This window comes from Triturus cristatus, chromosome 10 (assembly GCF_964204655.1).
Source record: "Triturus cristatus chromosome 10, aTriCri1.1, whole genome shotgun sequence".
Lineage (NCBI taxonomy): Eukaryota > Metazoa > Chordata > Amphibia > Caudata > Salamandridae > Triturus > Triturus cristatus.
The window spans coordinates 379,128,413-379,150,825 of NC_140593.1; the positions used below are offsets into that span (position 1 = coordinate 379,128,413).

Below are 22,413 nucleotides of genomic sequence, written 5' to 3' on the forward strand. Positions count from 1 at the left end.
AACCCCTGATTATGTCATTATGGACAACTGTAGAGCTGCATCTTGTATTGTTTATTTTTTTGTACACTATTAAATATGCACACAAAGAATGTATTAAATAAAAAAACAAAATGTACTTTGAAAGATATGTATGATGAAATATGGGATTATTTCTGTCAATTGTATGCTTAAAGTCCGGTTTTAAATATTTTCACACATTTCTGTTTCTCCTATTGTCATTTCATTCGCTTTCTGTTTACCTTTTGTGTCAGTCTGTCCAGCTATCTAGTAAGATTCTCTTTTTATAATCCATTCTGGAAAGGTTTTAGCTCCCTGGATCTTACATTATATATATATATATATATTTTTTTGTAAACAGTGATACACTCCATTTTTTGATGACCTCTACAGTAAAATGAATAAAGATAATTATGTACACACCTCTGGTTTCAGTTGTCACATATGGATTTCCAAATTTTAGTTCAGGTAGTACATTAGGAACTGGTGCCATCATCCCATCTTCAACTGAGTAGGGGTTGAAAAAGTTATTTCCATGTGGAGGTCCCCGAATACTGTGACTTTCAGGTACACTTTCCTCTCGACTATCCATTCTCTGTTCAAGTACCTGAATAATAAAAAAACACATGATAGTATGGACATTGATAATAAATTAATACACAAAACATACTTTTGCAAAACAATCTACAATTACCAAACAGTGAAAATTACAAAATTAACAGGAGACAATGCTGCTTTAAATGTTAAAAAAGATGGAACATTTAATTTCTATTTGTTATTCAGGAATGACTTCCATGTGCAGTGAAGATCCAGTTTTTACACCTTTAATCAGAATCTATATTAAGTTATCTTTAACATGTTGGTAACATTATCCTAATGGATATATATACAGTATCTCACACATGGTTCAAGGAGGAGCCTTTAGGCCATCAATGACCTATGTAGACCAAGATTAGAGATGGAAGGTATCACTGTAATTATGATTTATATATTCTTTTAAATACACTAATAATAATTTAAATCTTATAACTTCTGGTTGAATACGTGTAACAATCAGGACACTGCAGACATTTAAATGTCTCCGTCCTCACATCTGCCAATGAGGGAAATTGTCTTTCACAATTCTTTCTTTTTGGCAAATTATTTATGACTGTTCATAACACTGGTTGGTACATAGTAGAACAAACAAAACAGAAAGAAATGAAATTCCATGCAAAGTCCTATACCAGTTTAAGTACAGTGTTCTATTAATCAGGCATCAGATCAAATAAGAGAAGAAAACTGAAGACACTCCTTATCTGCAGGTTAAATTCAAGGAGTGGGAAGTCTATGCATCTAATCATTGGCAGTATCATGTGAGTCACTCTATGATGAAAAGTCCCCCTTGCCTAATCCCTGCAGCTGCCCATCAACGTCTAAGGTTTCACCATATTATCAGGGGAGGCCTTTAATCGGATAGATGGAGGGCGCGTAATTTTTAAGGGCAGAAGCATAGATATTATGTGTGTGACAAATAATCAATCAGAGGCTGCCAGAGGTGAGTGAATTTCTTTTCAGTAAAACACCAGCTTGTGCTCCATAGCCATGGTATGCCACAGCCAAGTAAACCAGGCCACTGCCAAGGGAGCGGATGTGGTTTTCCAGACCAAGGGTATAAGCTGCTTCGCTGTCCCAGTCATGTGGCAGACAAGATAACAGTCCGCATGAGCCACTGCATCAAGTGTGAACTGTCTGTCCTCCAGAATAATTGTGCAGTAATCCGCAGGTATGGGAAAATCCAGTGTGTTATTGATATGCCCCAGTATTTCTTTCCAGAATAGAGTAAGGAAAGGGCATGACCACCAGATATGCTGGAAGTCCACGACCTGCATGCAAGACATTCAACTAGTAGCTGGGGTTGCAGGGAACATGGTATGTAAGCATACAGGAGTATAGTACCTTTGCAGCATTAGTTTATTTGTCTGCTCCTGTTGGGAGATGCTCCTGTGGGTCTTGGGGATCTCACGCCAAAGGATCTCCCATTGTTTCTGGGAGATGCCCAGGGCACTATCCAGTTCCCATTAAGTTTGATAGGGGTGGTCGAGAGGGCTCACAGAGTAACTGGGGGCAGGCCCAAGCGAGGGGCTCCCCCCAGACCAGTTTTGGCTCGTATTTTTAACTTCCACGACCGAGATGCCATTCTGCAAACGGCACGGGTGGCCCCTCCGCTGCGTATAGAGAACTCGGTGGTCTCATTCTTCCTGGATTACACAGCAGCAGTCACCAGGAAGAGCAGGAGCTTCCTTGAAGTGAAAAAAAAACTCAGGCGCAGAGAAATCACCTACTCAATGTTGTTCCCAGCAAAGCTGCGGGTGGTGGCTGAGGGCAAAACCTGGTTCTTTGATGCGCCTGAGGAGGCCCATGGCTGGCTGGAGGGCTGGCGGTAGGTGGGAAGCTTGCGACGACTGGCGAGACAACAACGACGTCCGATGGGGGAGGCCCCACTAAATGAGAGAGACGACGGCGAGGAACGAGACCCACCACAGGAGGAGGCTGGAAGATGAAGTTAGGCCACATCCAGCAGTGAAGGTCGCACATCAACAGAGGGATCTGCTGGAAGTGGGTGGCGAGACTTGATGTCCAAATATGAACAGCACCAAGCAATTAAACCAGGTCGGCTGGTTCGGGTCAGAGACTGGGGCGCTAGAATGGAAATTCGTTGACACACGTCCTGCTATGTACTACACATATTTGGGCAATGGGGGAGTTCAAGGGGCGTCTCGGACTTCACTCCCTCCCACACGCAAGTACTGTTCATGGGATTGAAGCACTCTGCACTGTTGGGGTGGCGGGTAGTTGGGAATCAGTCTTGCAGGGGAGCAGGGATGGTGGTGGAGGGAGGGTTGCAGTTCAAGTTTGAATTTGTTGATGTTAAGCTATTTACAAGAGATCACTCACAGCTGATGCAATTTGCCACATGGACGGTGATACACAGAGGTGGTACCCCACCAAAACTACTCCAATGTCGATCGATCACTCACATGCCCAAGGGACCAGAACGCCTGGCCCTTCGCACTCACAGCCTGAAGACACCGCACACACTGAGTTCCCCCCTAACTGTAATATCCTGGAATGTGAATGGTTTGTGCAACAAAATAAAGAGGGGATTAGTATTACAATACCTCAAGAGACACACTCCGTCAGTCGCTTTCATCCAAGAATCACACCTAGTAGGCACGGCCACTAAGGCGTTGGATAGATGGGGGTTTAAAATGGCGATTAATTCCGACTTTACATCGGGTTCCAGAGGGGTGGGGATCCTGATCAGGAAAAGCTGCCCTCTGGTAATAACCAAGATATGGACAGACGATCAGGGGCGCTTCGCAGCACTCTCCTTCCTGTCAATGGGAAGGGCGTACATATAATCTTGTCACTGTGTACATTCCTCCAGTGCTCCACAATCTCGCCCTCCCGGCCCTTGGTACTTTTCTGCTAGCACTACCGCCTGGGGAGTTGCTAATAGGGGGCGACTTTAACGCCACAATAGATGCCACAATGGACAGACACCCACATAGGGAACAAGGGACGACCTCATCACCCCTCTGGGAATTCCTGGACGCACTCTGGCTGGTGGACATGCGACGCACATGCCACCCCAAAGAACGCCAGTACACCTACCACTCGGGGGCACATAATAGCTTATCGCGAATTGACTATAAACTTACTTCCCCCACAAGTACGTAAAGCATGCTAGAGATCAAACACCTCCCCAGAGATATATCGGGTCATGCCCCCGTGTTCATGACATATACATCACACCTCATGGGAAGAAGACGCACATACCCCCTATACCCTGGGTACCTCAAAGAGCCAAAAATGTGGAAACGCCTACATAAGACCTCTGAATACTATTCGAGAAAATATGCAATCAGTGACCTCCCCCATCACCTTATGGGAAGCATATAAAGCAGTCCTCCACGGACAAGCTATTTCCCTAATCACAGTCCACAAACGGGGCAAAACACGGCAGATTTTGGAACTTGAACAGGCGGTCAGCCAGGCAGAGAGCATGCATGCCGCAGATTCTACTGACCACACGGCCCACTCCCTCAACCTGGCAAAACAAGCCTATAGGGATCACGTATGGGAGGAAGCTAAGGGGAAAATTACATTAACACAACACACAATCTATGAAGTTGGGGACAAGGCGGGCAGACTCCTAGCCTGGTTAGATAAAAAAGAACGAGCCAGCTCTACCTGCCCTCGAGGGGGGACATTAACGGATCCAAACGACAGTCACATTACTTGCACACCACTACGAAACGGTATACACCCCGTGGCAACGACATTCGTAGAAGAAAATTTGGCCTATATCAACGACATACGTCTGCATAGGCTGTTACCACAGGACGTTCAGGCGCTGGAGGCAGATCTCACGATAGATGAAATCACTGCAGCCATTAAGGGGCTTCAGTCAGGGAAGGCACTGGGTCCCAACGGTATTCCCGTGGACCTTTATAGAAATGAGGCGGACATGCTGGTGCCCACCTGTTGAGAATGTATGAGGCCAGCCTAGAGACAGGAACACTCCCTAGAGACCAGCGAGTAGCAACACTTATCGAGATTCCAAAACCAGGTAAACCCCCACAGGAGTGTAACTCCTACCGTCTGATTTCGCTCCTTAACGCAGAAGCAAAAATCCTTGCGAAAGCACTGGCGGCCAGGCTACAGCCCCATCTCACGACCCTGGTACACCCCGACCAATCAGACTTTATGCCGGGTAGAAACACGCCAATGAACCTCCGGAGACTCCATGGCGTGCTGGCCAGAATACCCACCATCCAGGAGGATGCGGTTATTCTTTTGCTGGATGCCAGTATGGCCTTTGACCTTGTAGATTGGCCCTTTCTTTTCACGGTGCTGCAGCACTTTGGTTTCGGGCCCAAATTTTGTGCCTGGATTCGGTTGCTCTACGCACAACCGCTGGAGCAAGTGGTAGTCAACTGACGGCTCTCAGAGGACTTTCGTTTTGGGCGTGGGACCAGGCAGGGATGTCCCCTATCCCCCTCCTGTTTGCTTTAGTGCTCGAGCCCTTGGTGGCTTGGATAAGGAGGGATCCAGTAATACGCGGGTTAAGGTGGGCAGAGGGTTGGGAAGACCGCATTTCCCTCTATGCAGAGGACATCTTGCTATATATGGCGAACCCTCGACGGTCCCTCTCCTGCCTGCTTGACATCTGCGAGTCCTACAGCAGAGTCTCCGGTTACACATTAACTGGGCAAAATCGGTGCTATACATACTTAAGGGCCCTCCTCCACGCCTGCCCCAGGGTGTCGAGATACCAATAGCAAAAAATGGGTTTAAATACCTAGGCATACACGTCACGCCACACCCGCACAATTCTTCGAGCGCTATCTCCTGCCCCCCCTGCAGAGACTCCGCAATGATGTGAAATGGTAGCACTCCCTTCCGCTGACACTACTGGGGAGGGCGGCCCTGTTCAAAATGATGGCTCTCCCCAGGTCTTTATACGCCCTACAAAACACACCTGCCCCAGTCTCTAACTCATATTTCAAGTTTGTTGAGGTGGGACACCTCCTGTGGGAGGGGAAGCCCCCACGAATAGCAATGTGTAAACTTACACGGAGTTAGTATGCTGGTGGAATTGCCCTGCCCAACATTCAATTATACTATTGGGCCTCTCAGCTTACAGTGATCCATCAGTGGCTCCACCCTCCGCAGGAGGAACCAGCATTACATATGAACAGGCACACTCTAGGCACAGACAGAATCCTGGGCGCCCTGCACAATAAATTGCAGAAACGTGCACTGATCGGCCCCACGACACACACGGTGCATGTCTGGTTTGTAGCACAGCTCGTGCTTGGTTGGGAGGGAGTAATAACACAATATACATCACTCTGGGACACCCCTAGGTTGGGCAAGCTGCGCACTAGTAAAGGTTTCTCCCGATGGGATCTAATAGGCATATCCACGGTTGGGGACCTGTGGAAAAAGGGGGAGTAGTCCCTTTGGCACAGCTACAAGCAACATACCAGATGGCAGGGACGGAGGGACGGAGCAATACGGATACATTCAAATAAAACACGCACTAACAAAGGCCATACCTCCCGGAACTGACCTCCCCGAGTCCTTGCCACTTGAGGATCGATTATTAACGGACTATCTCAGCAAACAGTCAATTTCTTTAACATATCGCAATTTGGTCAATAACCAAAAAGATACCACACACAATCTTAGAGAGAGGTGGCAAGCCGAGGTGGGTGAGATGGACGAGCAGGACTGGCAGGAGGCACTGGCGTCCCCGCGGGAGGTGGCGATCCCATCTAGACTAAAGCTCATGCAACTTAAAATATTGCACAGAACGTACTACACCAGAACTACACTTTACAAAATAGGGAGAACTGATACACCGCTTTGCGTTCAGGGGTGCGGGTTAGCGGGCTCCTTTTATCATATACTATGGGATTGTCCCCGCATCACACCATATTGGAGGGCGGTCATGGCTACGATCACTCGAGTGAGTGGCTTCAATGTCTCCCCGGAACCGAGGAGATGCCTACTCAATGTGTCGGAACCAACAGACCTCAACCATGCGGAGCAGGACTGGGCGACCCTGGGTATCACACTAGCCAAACGGAATATTGCTCAGCACTGGGGGGCACAGACGGTCCCTCCTCACCAACAGTGGTGTCGTGACTTAGACAGCGCTATGATAGCGGCAAAAGCAGTATTCATTCATAGAGGGTGTCCACGTAAATGGATGAGAGTGTGGGGGAAATGGAACACATTTTGAGGGAACCTATGCGCCCCACCTCCAGAGGAATCCGATCCGGAACTGAGCGAATGACAAACACAGAGGTTGCTCTACTGGGGATGTTTTTATGTATTGGAAAGTTAATGGTCATAGGTACTGTGGAGGAACGAAAGTGCATGTATATGATGTACTCTGTGGCACCGATGTGGATAAAATTAGACCTTATAATAAACAAAAGATAAACACGATTGTAATCAGCTGTGATTTAGCGCAAATAATAAAAAATAAAAAAGTTTGATAGGGGTGCTGTGGGAGGAGGAGGGACTGTTGTAAAACACTAAAAGTTTAGGAAATAAGACCCATAGATCTCTAAAAAAAACGTGCACTAGGATTTCGAACGGGGTGAGAGACCGAGTGGTACCTGCTGCGTTAGGGGGAAATAGGGTCCAGTGATGAAGCTGAAAGTACTGATGGCAGGTTTTGTTAGAGACTGCGAAATCAAGTTTACATTGCTCAGAATGATCAACCCCTGAATGGTCAACCTGTGAAATAGGTCCTGTAGGGTACTACATTTGTCCTTTTCCCAGTCTGGAGCTGTCCAGATATGGCTCCCGGGCCCTGAAAGTGTGCTGTGGCACTGTCTTAAGTCAGGATCCCAAACTAGATTAAGACACTGCCCACTATTAAGTCCGTTCTAGTTGAGCCCAATTGGTTCTTAAGTATCCAGCGTAGAAACGCTTCTTGAGCGTGATTCGGGGAATATGAGTTGAGTAGGGTCAAGATTGATCTCCCACTTTCAACCGTTAGGGTTAAGGACCATCCTCCTGGGTTCCGGGAAACTTTCAGTAACTTGGAATAGAAACCTTTCTTAAAGAAAATAGCTACCCTCGCTGTTTTGGAGTCGGCATACGCCCAGTGTTGCCAGGGATAATGTGGATGATCCATATGATGGCAGTCTTCGTCTTCCCTAAGCAGGTGGGGTTCCTGGAAGAAAAGGATTTCAGGGTCCCGCTGAAGATAGCGCCAGATTCGCTTCCTCTTGCTGGGAGAAATGAGCCCTCTGACATTTAGAGACAAAAGGTAAATGTTGGTCAAGAACCACATGGTCTACAGGGTGTGGGCGGCGCTGCTAGAAGTCAGAGTAGGTACCACACATGACCCATTAAATGTAAGACCAGGAATTTGCCTCCTCTCCAAATCACAGGAGGAACACAGCTAGGCGGTGGGGGGAGAAAGCGGGAACTAAACTAGGGTGAAACAAGCGGGACAACAGGGCCCAATGCAATGGACTTCTCCATTGGTAGACGGGCAAGAAGACTGATCCGTTCCCAAAGAGCCATCACCCTCGATAGAGTAAGGCCCAATAAAGGCGGGGGAAGTGGTGACTGCCAACACAACAACCAAACCTTGTGGGAAAGGGTGTAGTGGTATGTGGGCAGGGCTAGTATGGGCAATGTTTTGGACAAGGCAAAAAATGTTCAAAAGCGTCAGGCTCCGTGTCCGTGGACCCTGCAAAGTGAAGGGACATCAGGTTAACAGGATATAACAACCCATGTGTGCTGTGATTGTTTGGACAGGAGAAGTTCGGCAATCAGCATGGAGCATCAGAGGATACCTGCAAACATTCTTGCTTCATATTTTGCAGATGCGAGAAAATATCTTTGAATTGAGACTTTGGAGTCGCAATTCAGTCCGTCCTCGGACCGTCCACCATGCTGGACACCACCCATCTGGCCTCAGGTGGTTGGCGAGGGCTCTGACTAGGTGATACATCAGGCAGTCTCAGCAAACATTTAGTCTCAGTCAGCGATCTCACCATGCATAGCTTGCTGTTCCATTGGACGGGGAGTCCAAAGGGGGTGCGCCCATTGCTACTTGAGCCCTAGGTCATGCAGTTTCTCGGTCACAGGCTTAAAGTCTCTCCTCTTTTTGAGCATCAGCGGGGAGGGGATCTTTGTACTGGAAGAAGTGGACCCTGGTGAGGATGTCGGGAGTTCCATCTGAACGGCCAGCAGGAGATGTGATATCATGTGCCCTGTCCAAGATGGGTGGCAGTTCCTTCGACCCCCACCCCCCAATGGCCGAAGCCGGTCCCAGGTAAAGGTCATGATTTCCTCTGTCTCAGCACCCTGGGGGAGACTCCTTGGGTGTGAATATTGTTACGGTGACTGAGGTTCTCAGGGTCCTCCTGTTTGGCCTGCAATGTGATCTATTACTCTTCCAGAGCGGCAACAAGGCACCAGAGCCTGGGCCTCCGCAAGTAAGTCCATTGTGCATTCCAGATCGACCACTATCACGCCTACGGAGGTGATGTTGGTGTGAAGATCCTGAATACAGCTCCTAAAGTCACGTGTGAGATTTTAGCCCAGAGGGAGGTAACCAAATTATACTTGGAGGCATTGCCACTGGGCATACCAAGTTGAGAGGGGGGGCTCCCAAGCCAGCCGAGTCCTCAGCACTTGGAATGTGTGGGTCACCATAAATCTCTCTCGAGCCGCTCAGGAGTTATTAGAGGCAATAGTTCTACAGGGACCTCAGGTCTCAGCCAGGTGTACTGGTATGAGGGGTGATGGGGACCCAAGCAACACAGGATGGCAGTCAATGGTCCAAAGGCTCCGGTCACGTGTGTGTGGGGGAGAATCGGTGTCAGTAGGGGTCGCTCCTAGCACAGTCGGGCAGTCGTTTCACACAACCACACCAGGGTGCCCGGCTAGGGTGCAGGGCAGGGCTTCTTTAGGTCTCTGATCACAGTTCACTCTATGGCAGTCACTACCCTCTCACCGCCAGCAACCCCCCTGCAACAAAGTAAGAGAGCAGCCCACTTATACCAGTCCACCAAGAGCCCCACCGGGTGGGTTAGTAGTGCCCTCTGTGCGCAGGAGGTCGCTGTTGCATTAAGAGAGGGCTGACAGTTAACAGGGCAGGCTTGAAGTCTCTAGTTGAGAGGTCACCAGGCAGAGGACTGTCTGGCAAGAGAAGCAGGAATGTATTTGGGCTACCCAATCTTCTCTGGGTCCCCCAGAGCTGTGTGCTGCGTCAGGTCCAGGAGCCCCCACCCCAGAATCTGCGCTACTACTGGTCACCCTTGGTCCACCCCTACACACACTTTGCAGGAGTGGAGGGGCCACACTAGATCGGATTCTTCCATTTAGCACCCTGCAGCAGCCACAGCAGAGGTCCAGGCCCCCCTGAGTACAATCAGCCGCAATGCAAGGGCTGCACCGTAGCAACATGCACTGCACGTTCTCTGCACCCTCGGCCCACAGGTGCTTGGACTCGGGGGTAGAAGCGCTCGCTCTCTTCTGCAGTTGGAGTCACCTGGTAGATCTGGGCCAACTCCATGCTGCCCTCCAGTAGGATACCACTGCTGGCTATCGGCTCACCACTTAGCGTGGCCGGGGCCTCAGGGAGTTAGTCACAGCCCTACCCCACAAGATGGCAGTTGGTCTCGAGCTGCAGGCTCCGAGACGAAAACGGCTGACTCGTCTCTCTCACAAGCAGCCTCCAGACTGAAGCACAGTCAATCAACAGAGCCAACCTCCTCCCACGACAAGAGGTCGTGTCCAGCTGTACAATGCTTTAGGGCCCACAGGGATATGGAGCTCGGGCGAACAGTGTCCTTCCCCATCCCCAGACAGGTCACTCCCCTGAGGTAGTGATCCTTAAAGAGGAGAGCCTTTTACTCTCTCCTAAATGGGACGACTGCGTGCACAAAACAAGAAAGTTTATCACGATGGCGGCTTGAACAAACATACGGAGGAGAAACTCTGCCAAACCACTACACATAAGTTCTCAAATCTGTTGAAACAAGCAACTGGGGAGTGAAAATCACTTATGAGGCTTGGTAGCTCGCCTCAGATGCTAGAAACTGGGGGGATGGGGGGGGGGGGGGGGGGCTTGGATGGACCCTCAGAGTGGGACAAGCTGCAACTGATCACACACAAAATCACTTGATTCCCACAGCCAAGGGCAGAGGCCGCTTTTGCAGGATTACAAGTCCTGAGTGAGGAATGAAGACGCCCAGGCCTGCTCTTAGGGTGTGATGGTCTGGGTGAAGTCAGGGACTGGGGTGCATGACAGCCCCAACCCTTAAGGTGTCTGGAGACCAGGAAGAACATCTTGGCACCAGGGTTGTGAGCAGGGACATGCGTCAAAGGAACAACCCCCACCAATCAATATAAAGAAAAAAGTAGGAGGCAGATAAAAGCCACATATGAATAACCAGAAGGAAACCCACAAGATAAATATTTTGTAAAGGAGGAAACACACAAGAAGTTGAACTGAACATTCGCACAAATATGGAACAAATGGAAATGCAAACTATATGAGATTTTAATTAATTAAGCTGAATGATCTTTGGTATGGCTTATTGAAGAATATAAATTGCACGGAATTGGACTGCTTCCCCAACTTGTGTTAAAGAGACTAGTCGCTGAACCAGGCCCTGGCTCGGCTGAAATAAGTATAAAGTGGACTACACAGATTTACAATGCTCTTCTGATGTTGAGTAAGCATAAAAAGTACACAGTGTTGCAAATATATGCACACAACGGAATAAAAGGCATAGCAAAAACGGCTTAATCGTCCCAGAATAGAGTAACGAGGCAAGAGAGACCGCTTTTAAACAATCCCCATCGCTGTTAGATTTATATATAAATATGTATGTGTGTGTGTGTGTGTGTGTGTGTGTGCGCGTGTGTGTGTGTGTATATTCACTGAAAAAAACAAAGGTTACAGGGACATTATAGTTAGACTCAGATTTCACTCGTAAAAAACCCATAGACATTTAGCAGTTATAGTTACCTGCGCTAACTAGAACTTACGACCCTGCAATGCACGAATTATAACCGCATACATTACATCATTCATGACAACTCCATGGCCAGGACGCTCTCGAAACACAGCAGGAAACGAGCAGACACAGAACGCCAACACAGAGACTACCACTTGGAGTTCCTTCAAATATGACAATGATACGTGTGCAACAATACAGGGACAAAGCAAAACTCCTGAAATTGGCCTATCTGCAGAAAGAAATCCATTAAAATGGAAACAGAATCTTCTTCGATCTGGACTATAGAATGCAAACACAGAAAAGGAGGATAACATAAGATAATGTAAAACAAATTCCAAGGTAAGAATATCATGTATGCACTGCAGGATCTTTCTAAGCTAAAGGATTGATATAGAAGGAAAGAGATTTTTTCAAAGTCGCAGAAGAAGCATTAAAGTTTGTTGAATCTCTCAGGCTATGGATCAGCTGTGTATGAGTAAGCAATAACATTGATAAAGTAGGGGGTTCATATGAGAAGCTGATTAAGTTTGTATAGGCAGAACTAATAAAATAGGGGCTTACAATACGAATTGGTTCTTATACATAGTAACATCAAGTGAGTCTGCACTTACTAGTTGGGTATCATACTTTCACTTAATATTTTATCTTCTTGTTAAGCTTTAGATGTTGTGTTGGGATGGGAATATCCACTGCATGCTGTACAGTCATGCTTCCATGCCACAAGTGCCCAACAGGGGGTGGGGGGGTTTGGATGGGCAGGGTGTGTGTGTGTGGTTGGTCCCCCCACCCCCATGAATTGGCCTGTCCTTTGAAATGAGCGTGGTTATGGACCTGTTCTGTGATCTGGAAGGGTGCACCAAACGTGCCTTCGTTTACTGACAGTAGATTACTGTTTGTCATGGGTTTAGCATGTAGAGCAGTGGTTGGAGGATATCTTGACTCGTGAATCCATAGGTGTGACCAGACCTTCTTATATGCGTCACTGTAGTGGCAGTTCAGTCTCTCCTTTTTGGTGGAATGAGGCGGTGGGTAGAATGTCATTAGAGCGATAACATGAATAATGTAAACTACTTTCAGCAGGAAGGGAGACTTAGTCCAAATGACTAATTTGTTGTGGAAAAATATGGTAAAAGGAGGATCAACAGACTAAGCCTGCAGATAGTTAATGTGCGATGGTAACAGGAATCACGAACACAGTCTTCAAGGTAAGCCAGCTGTAAAGGACAACTGAGCATAGGCCCAAAAGATGAACGCATCAAGAAAGTGAGCTCCAAGTTAGGATTCAGAGCTAAAATGGAATGAACTACCTCCGGGTAATCTGCAAGTTAGTTTAGCAGTTATGGTCATCACTGGCATGAACTTTCAGTGAGTCCATAAGACCATCCAGGCATTGGGGGCCTGATCACCAGACAACCTCAACATTGCCCAACAGGATTAAATAGAGCTTGGAGCACTGAAAAAAAACAAACACTGTTGGAGCGGAGGACTGTCAAGTCAGGAGAAGAGTTCACTTCCAAAACATTTTGATCATAGCCTGAATATTCCAAACTCACACAGAAGGTGTGAAGGCCATGAGGAGACAGTATTCAGCTGTACCCCAAAGAATAGAAAATACTGGGAGGGCAGAAATTGTTACTCCGGGTTGTTGAAAATATGAGGTCAATCTGCAGGGACATCACAAACTGTAGCTGGTCCAACACTAGATGTGGTGATCAGTCGTCGAAGTATGGAAAGTCTGAGATTTCCAACCTAATGTGCCACCGCCACCAACTTTGTGAAGATTTGGAAAGGGGCGGCGGGGGGCAGGCTGATATTAGCCCAAATGAAAGTACCATAAATTGACAGCTGATAGTCGGAGAAATCGGTCACTAAATGCAGGTAATTCCTGTGTGACATCAGGATATGAAATGACACGCCCTGCATCTCAAGGGATACCATGGAGTCTCCCAGCGCCACTTAAAAGGACCAGCAGAAGGAAAAAAGAATTCAACTTCTGTTTTCAGAGGAAGACATTGAGAACACAAGTATGGAAATGGGATGGACTGCAAGAAGAAAATAACAGGAGTAGCATCCCGGGCCGATCTCTTTCTCTGGGACTAATTCCATGGCTGCTGAGGCCACAGGGGACACATCCTGGAAGGGAGCAGCCTTGCTCAACAACCTGGCGGACCCAATGGTGCATGGTGATGTAAAGGCAAGGACGGACACCCTCCTAGAGGATGAAAGTGCTGAATTAAAGGAGAGTTATAGTAGTTCTGTGGAAGAATATGGGGAGGAGGAGAAAGAAGACTGCTGCCCTTACCAACCACTGGAGAAGCCATGCCCTGAAGAGCTGTGACAAAACTCATTGAGCTGTTGCACTGAATACAAGGACTGGCACCACCGAAAGAGGAGGCCTCTTGAGTGTCTCCTGAACATGTGGTGCTGCTGGCAAGAAGAGGGAAGCCACTCTCAAGGATAGAGTCATAACCGACCAAGACAGCCTACTGATAAAATATGGGAGCTCCACCAAAAGCCATGTCCATAAGGTTAGCGTGGACATCACCCAAAAAAACTGATGGAAAACATCCAGGAATGGAAGCAGATGGCTACAGAGGAGCCCATGGACCATGTCACCAAGTCCACTTTGCCCAGACCTGAGCAGAGGATCGGTTTGGCCATCCGGATGACCTCTGCAAAAGGGTTACAAAGGTGGTTGATGAGGTTTGAAATGACCATTTGCATCATCCCCTACTTCGGCATGAAGTAACCACAGGCCAGAAGGCAAATCACCTTCCCAGAACTATGGTAAAGGCTACCTGATGAGAAGACCTTCCCCATTACCTCAATCCTTTTCAACTACCTATCTGTAGAGGTAGTATTAAGAATCAGGGTTCTGTTTTTTTATGAAGAAGCAGTCTAAACAACAAGTCTCTCAGGAGAGGGGTGAGATATCAACAACTTCAGGTCCCCAGGAGTGGTTCAACACAAGAGCAGAAGCTGGTTTGGCTCCAGGCGACTAAAAGTGGCTCCATCAGAGCTTCATAAAAGCAGAGCTGTGGCTCCATTTTAGAGGTTTCCGTTTGCAGGGTTTCTATCAGGTCAGCGTGATTTTACCTCCCCATTAATAGTTATTAAAGGACCACCACTACCTTGCACAGGAAACCCATGAAAGAGGCAACTTCCTTTGTGGGGTGGCCCAAAGGTCACAAGTCCACTTTAGGAGAAGTATCCACACAACTGGCATTCTGCAGTGCTAGTCACTGCTATCTGTGATTATGGGAGAGAGAGATGGAGATTGCCTACTGTAATCACTGAAATGATAAATGATAATGGGCAGCTGAATAAGATCTGAATTACACCCAAAAAGACTCTGAAGCCCTGCATCCACTGCTATACCTTACATCTGGAACCAGCTAGGACGAGCTTGATCAGGTACTCTCACTTTCTTTAACAGATCAGTAGTCAGGTCTGGTGGAGTGTCTGGGAAAGCCTTTGGTGAAGAGGTGTGGTCAGTACCAGAATGGCATCACTAAGTTAACTAGCCCTGGTATTCAGAGCCAGCTTCAGAGACAAAGTGCCTCCTGGCACAGGACCCAAGACCCTTCCCTGATGTAAAGTCTCTTAGATCCGACTCTTTCTTGAGCAGACTGACACTCTATTTTCTCTATTTTTGCAGAATGATTGACAAGTCTGCCTTTGACGCAGATGTCGTCTGACCTTTTCTTTCCAAGAACCCACGAAAGGGTCAAGCCTCTCAGACAATGACATTGATAAGAACACCTGATACTGAGCTGATACCGAGCCAAGTCCAGGAGGAGAGGAGCTGACGAGATGTGTGTTCTCCTTTCGAGGAACTCTCTCTCCAAGACTGCTGCAACTACAAAATTTTGTTGTAAACAGGTATTCAGTGCGTTAATTCTCCCTAAGAAACTTTAGATGCAGGTTACGCTGCTTCATGATCTCCTAGTGTATCGCACACCAGCAGGTTTTAGAACATTTTATCTATGGTAGAAATATTATTATTTTTGTTATTCTCAACTAACATTTGTGCAGTTTTAATAATATTCTGTGTGGTTATTACAGATGTACTAAGTGACAGGCTGAAACTATAAAAAAATAAATGCTTTGTAGCTTGTGTTTTTTTCTTAGTGCAGTCTGTGAGAAAGATATTATAAAGAGCAAAATTGGGCTTCTCTAACTACCCCAACACCCCCGAATCCTTGATAAGGGTTTGTTAGTAACCCAAAAGCACAGACACTACTTCAACTATGTATTGGGTGGGTCCTGCTGGGCTACAATAACCGGTCTTTCACAGTATCGCCTGGTCCTCGCAGCTGCAGCAACAAGGTCACCGTCAACTCTCCTGCATCTTCATTCATCGGTGGTCATTGGTCTACCGTGCCTCCTGGTCACTCCTGAGTGGCATAGACTCTGTCCCCTATGCTTGCAGGTAACCCTCTTCAAGAATCCACCCTTGGATTCTACCGTACTCTTTTACCTTCTTCACCAGCAGCATCTTCACTGAAGTCCTAGATTGTGGCCTTCGGCGGTTTCCGACGTCATACCTATGCACGCAGCTTCCCTGGTTTCTGGGGTATCCACGGGTGGGGTGACTTTCCAACCGTCCATCTTCCATGGGGTTTCTTCAGGGTCCTCTGGGAAGGATCCTTCTTGAAAACTGCAACTGCGACTTCTCAATTGACTTGTATTGAGTACAAGGTCGCGTTTCAACTCTGCACCCGGCCTCTGTGCGGTTCCTGGGTACTTACCTTGGGTGCTCCTTGGGTCCCCAGCTCTTCTAAGTCTTTTGGGTCCAGTCTTGACCATGGCCGTGGATCGCATTACACTTTCTTAGTATATGGTTTGGTCTCCCCATGGAGACCATTGTGTATTTGGGCTACTTACCTGTTCTACTCTTGAAGTATTGTGTGTATTGTGATTATATCTCCAGGTAGGAGATATACCAATGTGTTAGTGAGTGTTTATAATAAGTACATATTTTTATAACTACACTGTGTGGTTCTTTTTCACTTAACCTACACAATATGATTAGTACTGGTAAAACAAGCTGCTTTACACTCCTTCTGGACTAAGCCTGAAGGCTGATCTCCACAGGTACCACTTAGAGAGCTTTCTATGGTTGTCCAAAACCACTAAAATCAACATAAGGGTTGTCTGGACTAGTGCAGGGTGCTTCACTTAAATAAGTGTGCACCATAAACTAAGCCAGCCTCCAACAATAATTCTCTAAAAATGTTATCGTCTGTATCCAGTAATGTAATCACATGATAACTGCTGCGTTCTGATTTAGGACACCATTTATAAAGGGGTTGTAAAGAAGAGCCTATCCACGATGGCGGAATAATACCGGAACTACAAACAGTTAAAAGTGGATATTGAAAAATAGACCAATTTGCTACATTGTTTCATTATTATAGCATTTGAGATCCCATTAGGGCTAGGGGCACGTGACATTTTAAGTAACTGCCTTCTTTACAAATTGATCACCAAAACCTTACAATCCAGTAAGGTAAAGGTTCCATGTATTAGAATTTAGATGATGGGCCCCCAAAATAGTAGTTCTTATCTTGACCACAATCTATTAGAGATCAGAACTTATTTTTTTATTTTTTTGTTATAAGAGTCATGAAGTTCCGTTCAGAGATATTGTTGCTGTTCACGTTTTAATTCTCAAAAGGCAGCACTTTGTTCTTTTTTTAACAGTTGCATCTCATTAATTATAAAAATATTATCTGCTTTAAAAGCTTTGTTTTAAGTGTAAAAAAATCTTCGACCAATAATTATCAGGTGGACTACTTTTGTTAAAACTAGATATCCTAATAGAAGGAAAGTTAAACACTTTCCCATTTCACTGCATTCAAGTTGTAGCTACCCTCAGTAATATTTAGTAAAATAGATATAATCAAAGGATTTTCCCACTACTTTTCCAGTCTGTCTGATAATCCGCAATTCCATTATTGTGATCTCTACAATATTTAATAGGTCTGTCAGTACACTGCTCCTCCTGCAACCATTTAAGGTTAGTTAACTGTGGATGATGATTGCTTTCCTTTCTATGCTCAATCTTAAAATTCTGGCATTTATCAAAGCCCTCTATCCCGGAATCTACCACTCTCCTGGGCACCTTTAAACATATTCCTGTAAAAAACGATCAAGCCCTCATTCTCAGGAAAAAGGGAGAAGTATTTTTAGGATCTTCATCAAGGCGTGGTTTAATATGGAAGAGACAGGCTCTCATTTGTTCTTCACAGAAGTGATCAGGGAGAAAGTCATTTGTTTGTGATAAGGCCATTTTCCCCCTTTCCAACTCCCCAGCACTCTCACACTTGTCTATTTTTCAGTGAAATCCTGAATCCGATTCTACGAAATGTTAAGAAATTTCGCTGGAGCCTTTCTCATGAGTCAAAAAAAACGTGGGCCCTTGCTGACATGCTATACGACTTAGGCCATGTCCCATCTTTTGAGATACTCAAAAGAAGAGTTTTGTGTCAAAGGAGGTATGGCCAACATTTGTCAGAAGGCCAAAAGTGAATTTTGTCTATTTTAGATGCAACACAGAAAACACTGAAACACCAATTCCTTGCTTTGATTCCAACCATATTCTCTAAAAAAAATTAAAAAAAAAAACTTGAAAGTCAAAACCGCATTTGGGGTAAAGTACCAAGAGAGTTTCCAACTTACCTCTGGGTGCATGATGGAACACTTGTTCCAACCTGTCCATAAATTATTTGACAAGCAGGAGTAAAGTAAACATGCAGGCACACTCTTTCGGAATACTAGTTATTACATTTAATTTAGTACTCTGTCTTGTGCATGTAATTGCAGGTATCACACAAGGACATTTTATTCTTGGGCCATTTGGCACTAGTTTTTATAATCTGAATTTGACAAATTTGATATATTAAGATCCTTTAATCACAGTGCTGTTTTGTACCTTAATTTTGTTCGCCATTTTGTCATTTTTGCTTTTAACAGTTTGGAGATTTGGGGGGCGCTAGAGGGCGCCAGGCAAGATGGCCACACATTAGTGGAGCTCTGCCTGGCTGATCGTTCATCCAGCCAGTATCCGCACCAATATAACGTATCACCTTAGAAAAAAACGATCGCCCTGCAGGCCTCAATATCCCTACCTCCAGTGGGAGCCTAGCGGGTACCTGGGGGCCTCTGCGGCGACCGTTTTCGGCAAAGAAAAGTCCCTACTGGCGGCAAACATGGCGACCGCCAGCGTCCGGAGCTAAATCGGCCGGCTGGCCGGAGTGCGGGGGACCGGAGACATGAAATCGCAGCGGAGTGTTGTCGTGGGGAAGGCTCCCGAACTGAGGCTGCAGCGGCTGCTTGACTGCGATTCCCAGATACCGGCTGGAGGTATATGTGCCTGGCTGCGAGCCCCCGCGGGGCTACCGCTGGTGTTGGAGCTCTATTACTGCCAGCAGTGCTCGACCCGTGTTTCTGCCACATTGGCAGGGGGCCGGCGGGTCCAGTGGTGACATTTGGCTGCTGGTGACTACGTGGGCCGGACTGTGCGGCTGGCCCCGGGATCTCGGCTATGCGGCAGGCTGGCGCCCCACGTGTTGTTGACACACCTGCCATGACACCAGGAGAGAGGTGGGACGGAGCTTCGCTGCCGCTGGATCCCTGGAGAGACTGGATCACCGCCCTGGAGGTTATGAACGTCTGCAGCAGGCTGTGGTGAGTGTGGTGTGGCCCTGCTATGGCCTGCGGCAGCGGGTGTGGGCCTGGGCCATGCTCTGCGAGCTGCGGCCTGCATGTGGTGTGAGTGGCGGTGAGGGCCGTATCCCATCGGGCCCGTGTGGGGTGGGCCTGCAACTGAATACTGGGACAGATTGCCCACATCGACTTTGCACTCCCCCTACGCCATGGTCTGCGGGGGTCGCAGGGCCTGCATTGGTAACACGCAGCGATCGGCCAGGGGATCCATACTGGAGTGGCTGTGCGAGCCCCTCTCTCGCGGAGAGCGCCCCTCCATATTGGGCACCCTTCGAAAAAGGATTCTTGCACAAAATAACTGGCAGCTGGGAGACGCTGGTGCCATCGGGCAGCATCACAGTGGAGGTGCTAATAGCATTGAAGGCTGTCACATGTAGCGCTAGATAGACCTAGGCACCCTGTAAGACTGCTGCATTGGACCCCGGTATCACGACAATGCTTGATTGTTGGAACTCGCTAATAGCACGGGGCCCAGGGACCTTCACACTTGTGCCGTGCCTCATCACAGCCTGCTGCTGGAAAACCTGCCTTGATTATTCGGCTACGTGGGGAACTGACAGATCACAGCCCCGCCTCACGTTTGAGGCGCGCAAAAATATTAAATGCATCAAAACGCGGCCTCTGACTCTGAAGTGGACACTCCGGGTGATGGTCTCTCCACGCTTGAGACAACGCTAATCACCATGCAGAAAGGTCTTCAAGCTATAGAAGGGAACATGTAGGCCATAAACCACAGATTTGACTATATGTCCTCCCAGCTGGAAAAGCAAAATGCGAGAATAGGGGAGATAGAGCAGAGGGTCTCCACCAATGAGGACGGTATTGGTGAGGTTGCGGGCAAGACAAAACATGGAAAAAGTCCTGGCGTTTATACAAGCGAAAAATGAAGATTTAGAGTCTGGGTCCCGTCGCAACAACATACGAACTATGGGCCTGCTGGAGTCCACTAATACTGGCAGGATGGAGACTTTCATCGAGACTCTGATCAAGGACACCCTTGGTACTGAGAACTTGTTCGCAATGTTTATAGTCTAGCGGGCCCACCGCTACCTTGGCTGCAAAGCTGGTACCGGGCGCTCCACCTCGCCCTATAATAGCTCGGTTCTTAAATTACCGGGACCAGAATGCTATATTGAGACTCACCAGGGAAAAGGGTACTATCACCCATCAGGGGAACTCGCCGTCTTTCTTCCCTGACTTTACTGTTGCAGTTCAGTCGGCACGTTAGGAGTTTGGCGCTGTGAAGAAACTCCTGCAATCCGAGGGCATCCCTTACGCCATGCTGTACCCTGCCCGCTTACGGATTAGTCCAGAGGGAAATTTTAAAATTTTCACAACCCCCAAGGCAGCGATGGAGCACGTGAAAAAGCAGAGGAGACGGCGCCGCGAGACACAGGTGGAGTCAGACGAGGAGGCACAGTAGCTGAACGAGTGGTGACGAACGATATTTGTAAATGGCGCTCTGTACTGTGGGTCAGGCCTTGTCACCAAGTAGTATTATTGTTCCTTGTCCCTTGTCCCATTTGCACACTCGGACCCGGACTTGAAGTCGGTGACCTATGTCTTTCCCCAGAAGGCTGTCATGATGGAGGTTATTGTCTGAAACAGAAGTTTATGATGTACCATATTCAAGCATGTGTTACTTTATCCCTCAATCAGGTGCCAGCTAGTAGAGAGGTGACGAGCTGTATTTCCTAGTTAAATATACCACACGCGGGAGGTGCCCCAAACTCACGTATAATCATTTACGACTCCCCACAGCAGATTTATTGCAGTGGCGCTGGTTCTCTGGTGTCAAATGTTCTTGATACGATGTGTTGAGCTTTATGTTCCTTTATCCTGCAAAGTAATTGGACCTGATCAGCCACCTCCTACTTCGTGGGAGGTTAGTAGCCCTCTGGTGTTCCCCATATGGGAGTTCCCCACATGTTATACAATTTCTGTTCCGGGTGTTTGGAATTGCTTATTCAGGGAAGGGATGGCTTTGGCAAGTTGGGGCCGCTGAAGTGGATGGGAGGTTGGAGGGGAGGAGGGGAGAAGGGGGGCGATGGAAGGCACTTAGACCACATGTTGACTCTAATCCCAGGCACCGTACCACTTTAGACCGTCAAAACACTACTGTGCAGATCTTCACAACAGTAAGATACTGGTGGTAATATAAAGTTCCTCACATGGAACATGCACGAGTAAACACTCCCAAGAAAATCAGATCAGTACTGGCCTACCTGGACAGGCTTGATGTAAAGGTAGCACTCCTGCAGGAAATGCATCTTACCCAACTCTCTGAGAAAACAGGGGGCACACGGTGGGCTAGTGTTAGGATGGCTTCCTCCTACTCCCGTGGGGTGCTAATACGTGTCAAGAAAGGAGTTCGCTTTACGGTTCTAAGCTCAGAGACGGATGATTAGGGAAGACTGGCTCTAGTGCATGGAAAGCTTGGAGGTGCGGGAGTGTTGCTAGTCAATGTGTATGGGTCAAATGTGGATGACCACTCGTTCGCTGATGTGTGGCGCCGTATATCTAAGTTCCCTCCTTCTGAAATTCTCTTGGGGGGGGGGGGGGGAAGGGGGACTTAAACACTTATCTCAATGTAACTATAGATAAGTTGGGAAGTGGGGTTCCGAGACACAGGTTGGTGACAGATACTCTACTTGCCCTTTTAGAGGCCGGGAACATACATGACATCTGGCGGATGAGGTGGGAGAAGGCACCTTGATCCCTACCGTGCATGGCAAGTGGTCTAGTTTGGACTGCTGGCTCCTCACTGAAGTTGCGTGCACTTGGGTGGTGGACGTCCGCCATTTGGCAAAGACGCCATCGGATCACTCCCCTGTGCTGCCTGAAATGTGTGTCCCTGAGTGTACCCATCACCCATTTTCCTGGTGACTGCAACAGTCTTTATTGACTGACCAGGTCTTCAGGTGCATGGTAGGCGAGGCATTTGGGATTTCTTTTAAAGAAAACAAGGGCACTGTGGATAGCGCGGGCGTCTTGTGGGAAGCTTTCAAGGTTACGATTCGGGGGGTGTGTATAGGCACGCAGGCTGGGGTCCTGAAAGATCTGCAATGTAGAATTCGTAAGCTGGCCACCAAAATATTCACCTTGGAACAGGACTACAAAATGAACCGCAATA

The 22,413-nt window shown here is 47.5% G+C and overlaps 1 protein-coding gene across 12 annotated transcripts in view; it reads right to left on the bottom strand.

The window, feature by feature from the left end:
- The window catches only part of TAX1BP1 (Tax1 binding protein 1), a 712,600-nt gene that overhangs the window by 137,288 nt on the left and 552,899 nt on the right, over positions 1 to 22,413 (bottom strand). For all 12 annotated transcript variants that reach the window (XM_085631620.1, XM_085631618.1, XM_085631616.1 and 9 more), the window contains one exon: positions 421 to 604. In XM_085631620.1, the coding sequence (XP_085487746.1) occupies positions 421 to 604 (184 nt within the window). The remainder of the gene's footprint in view (positions 1 to 420; positions 605 to 22,413) is intronic.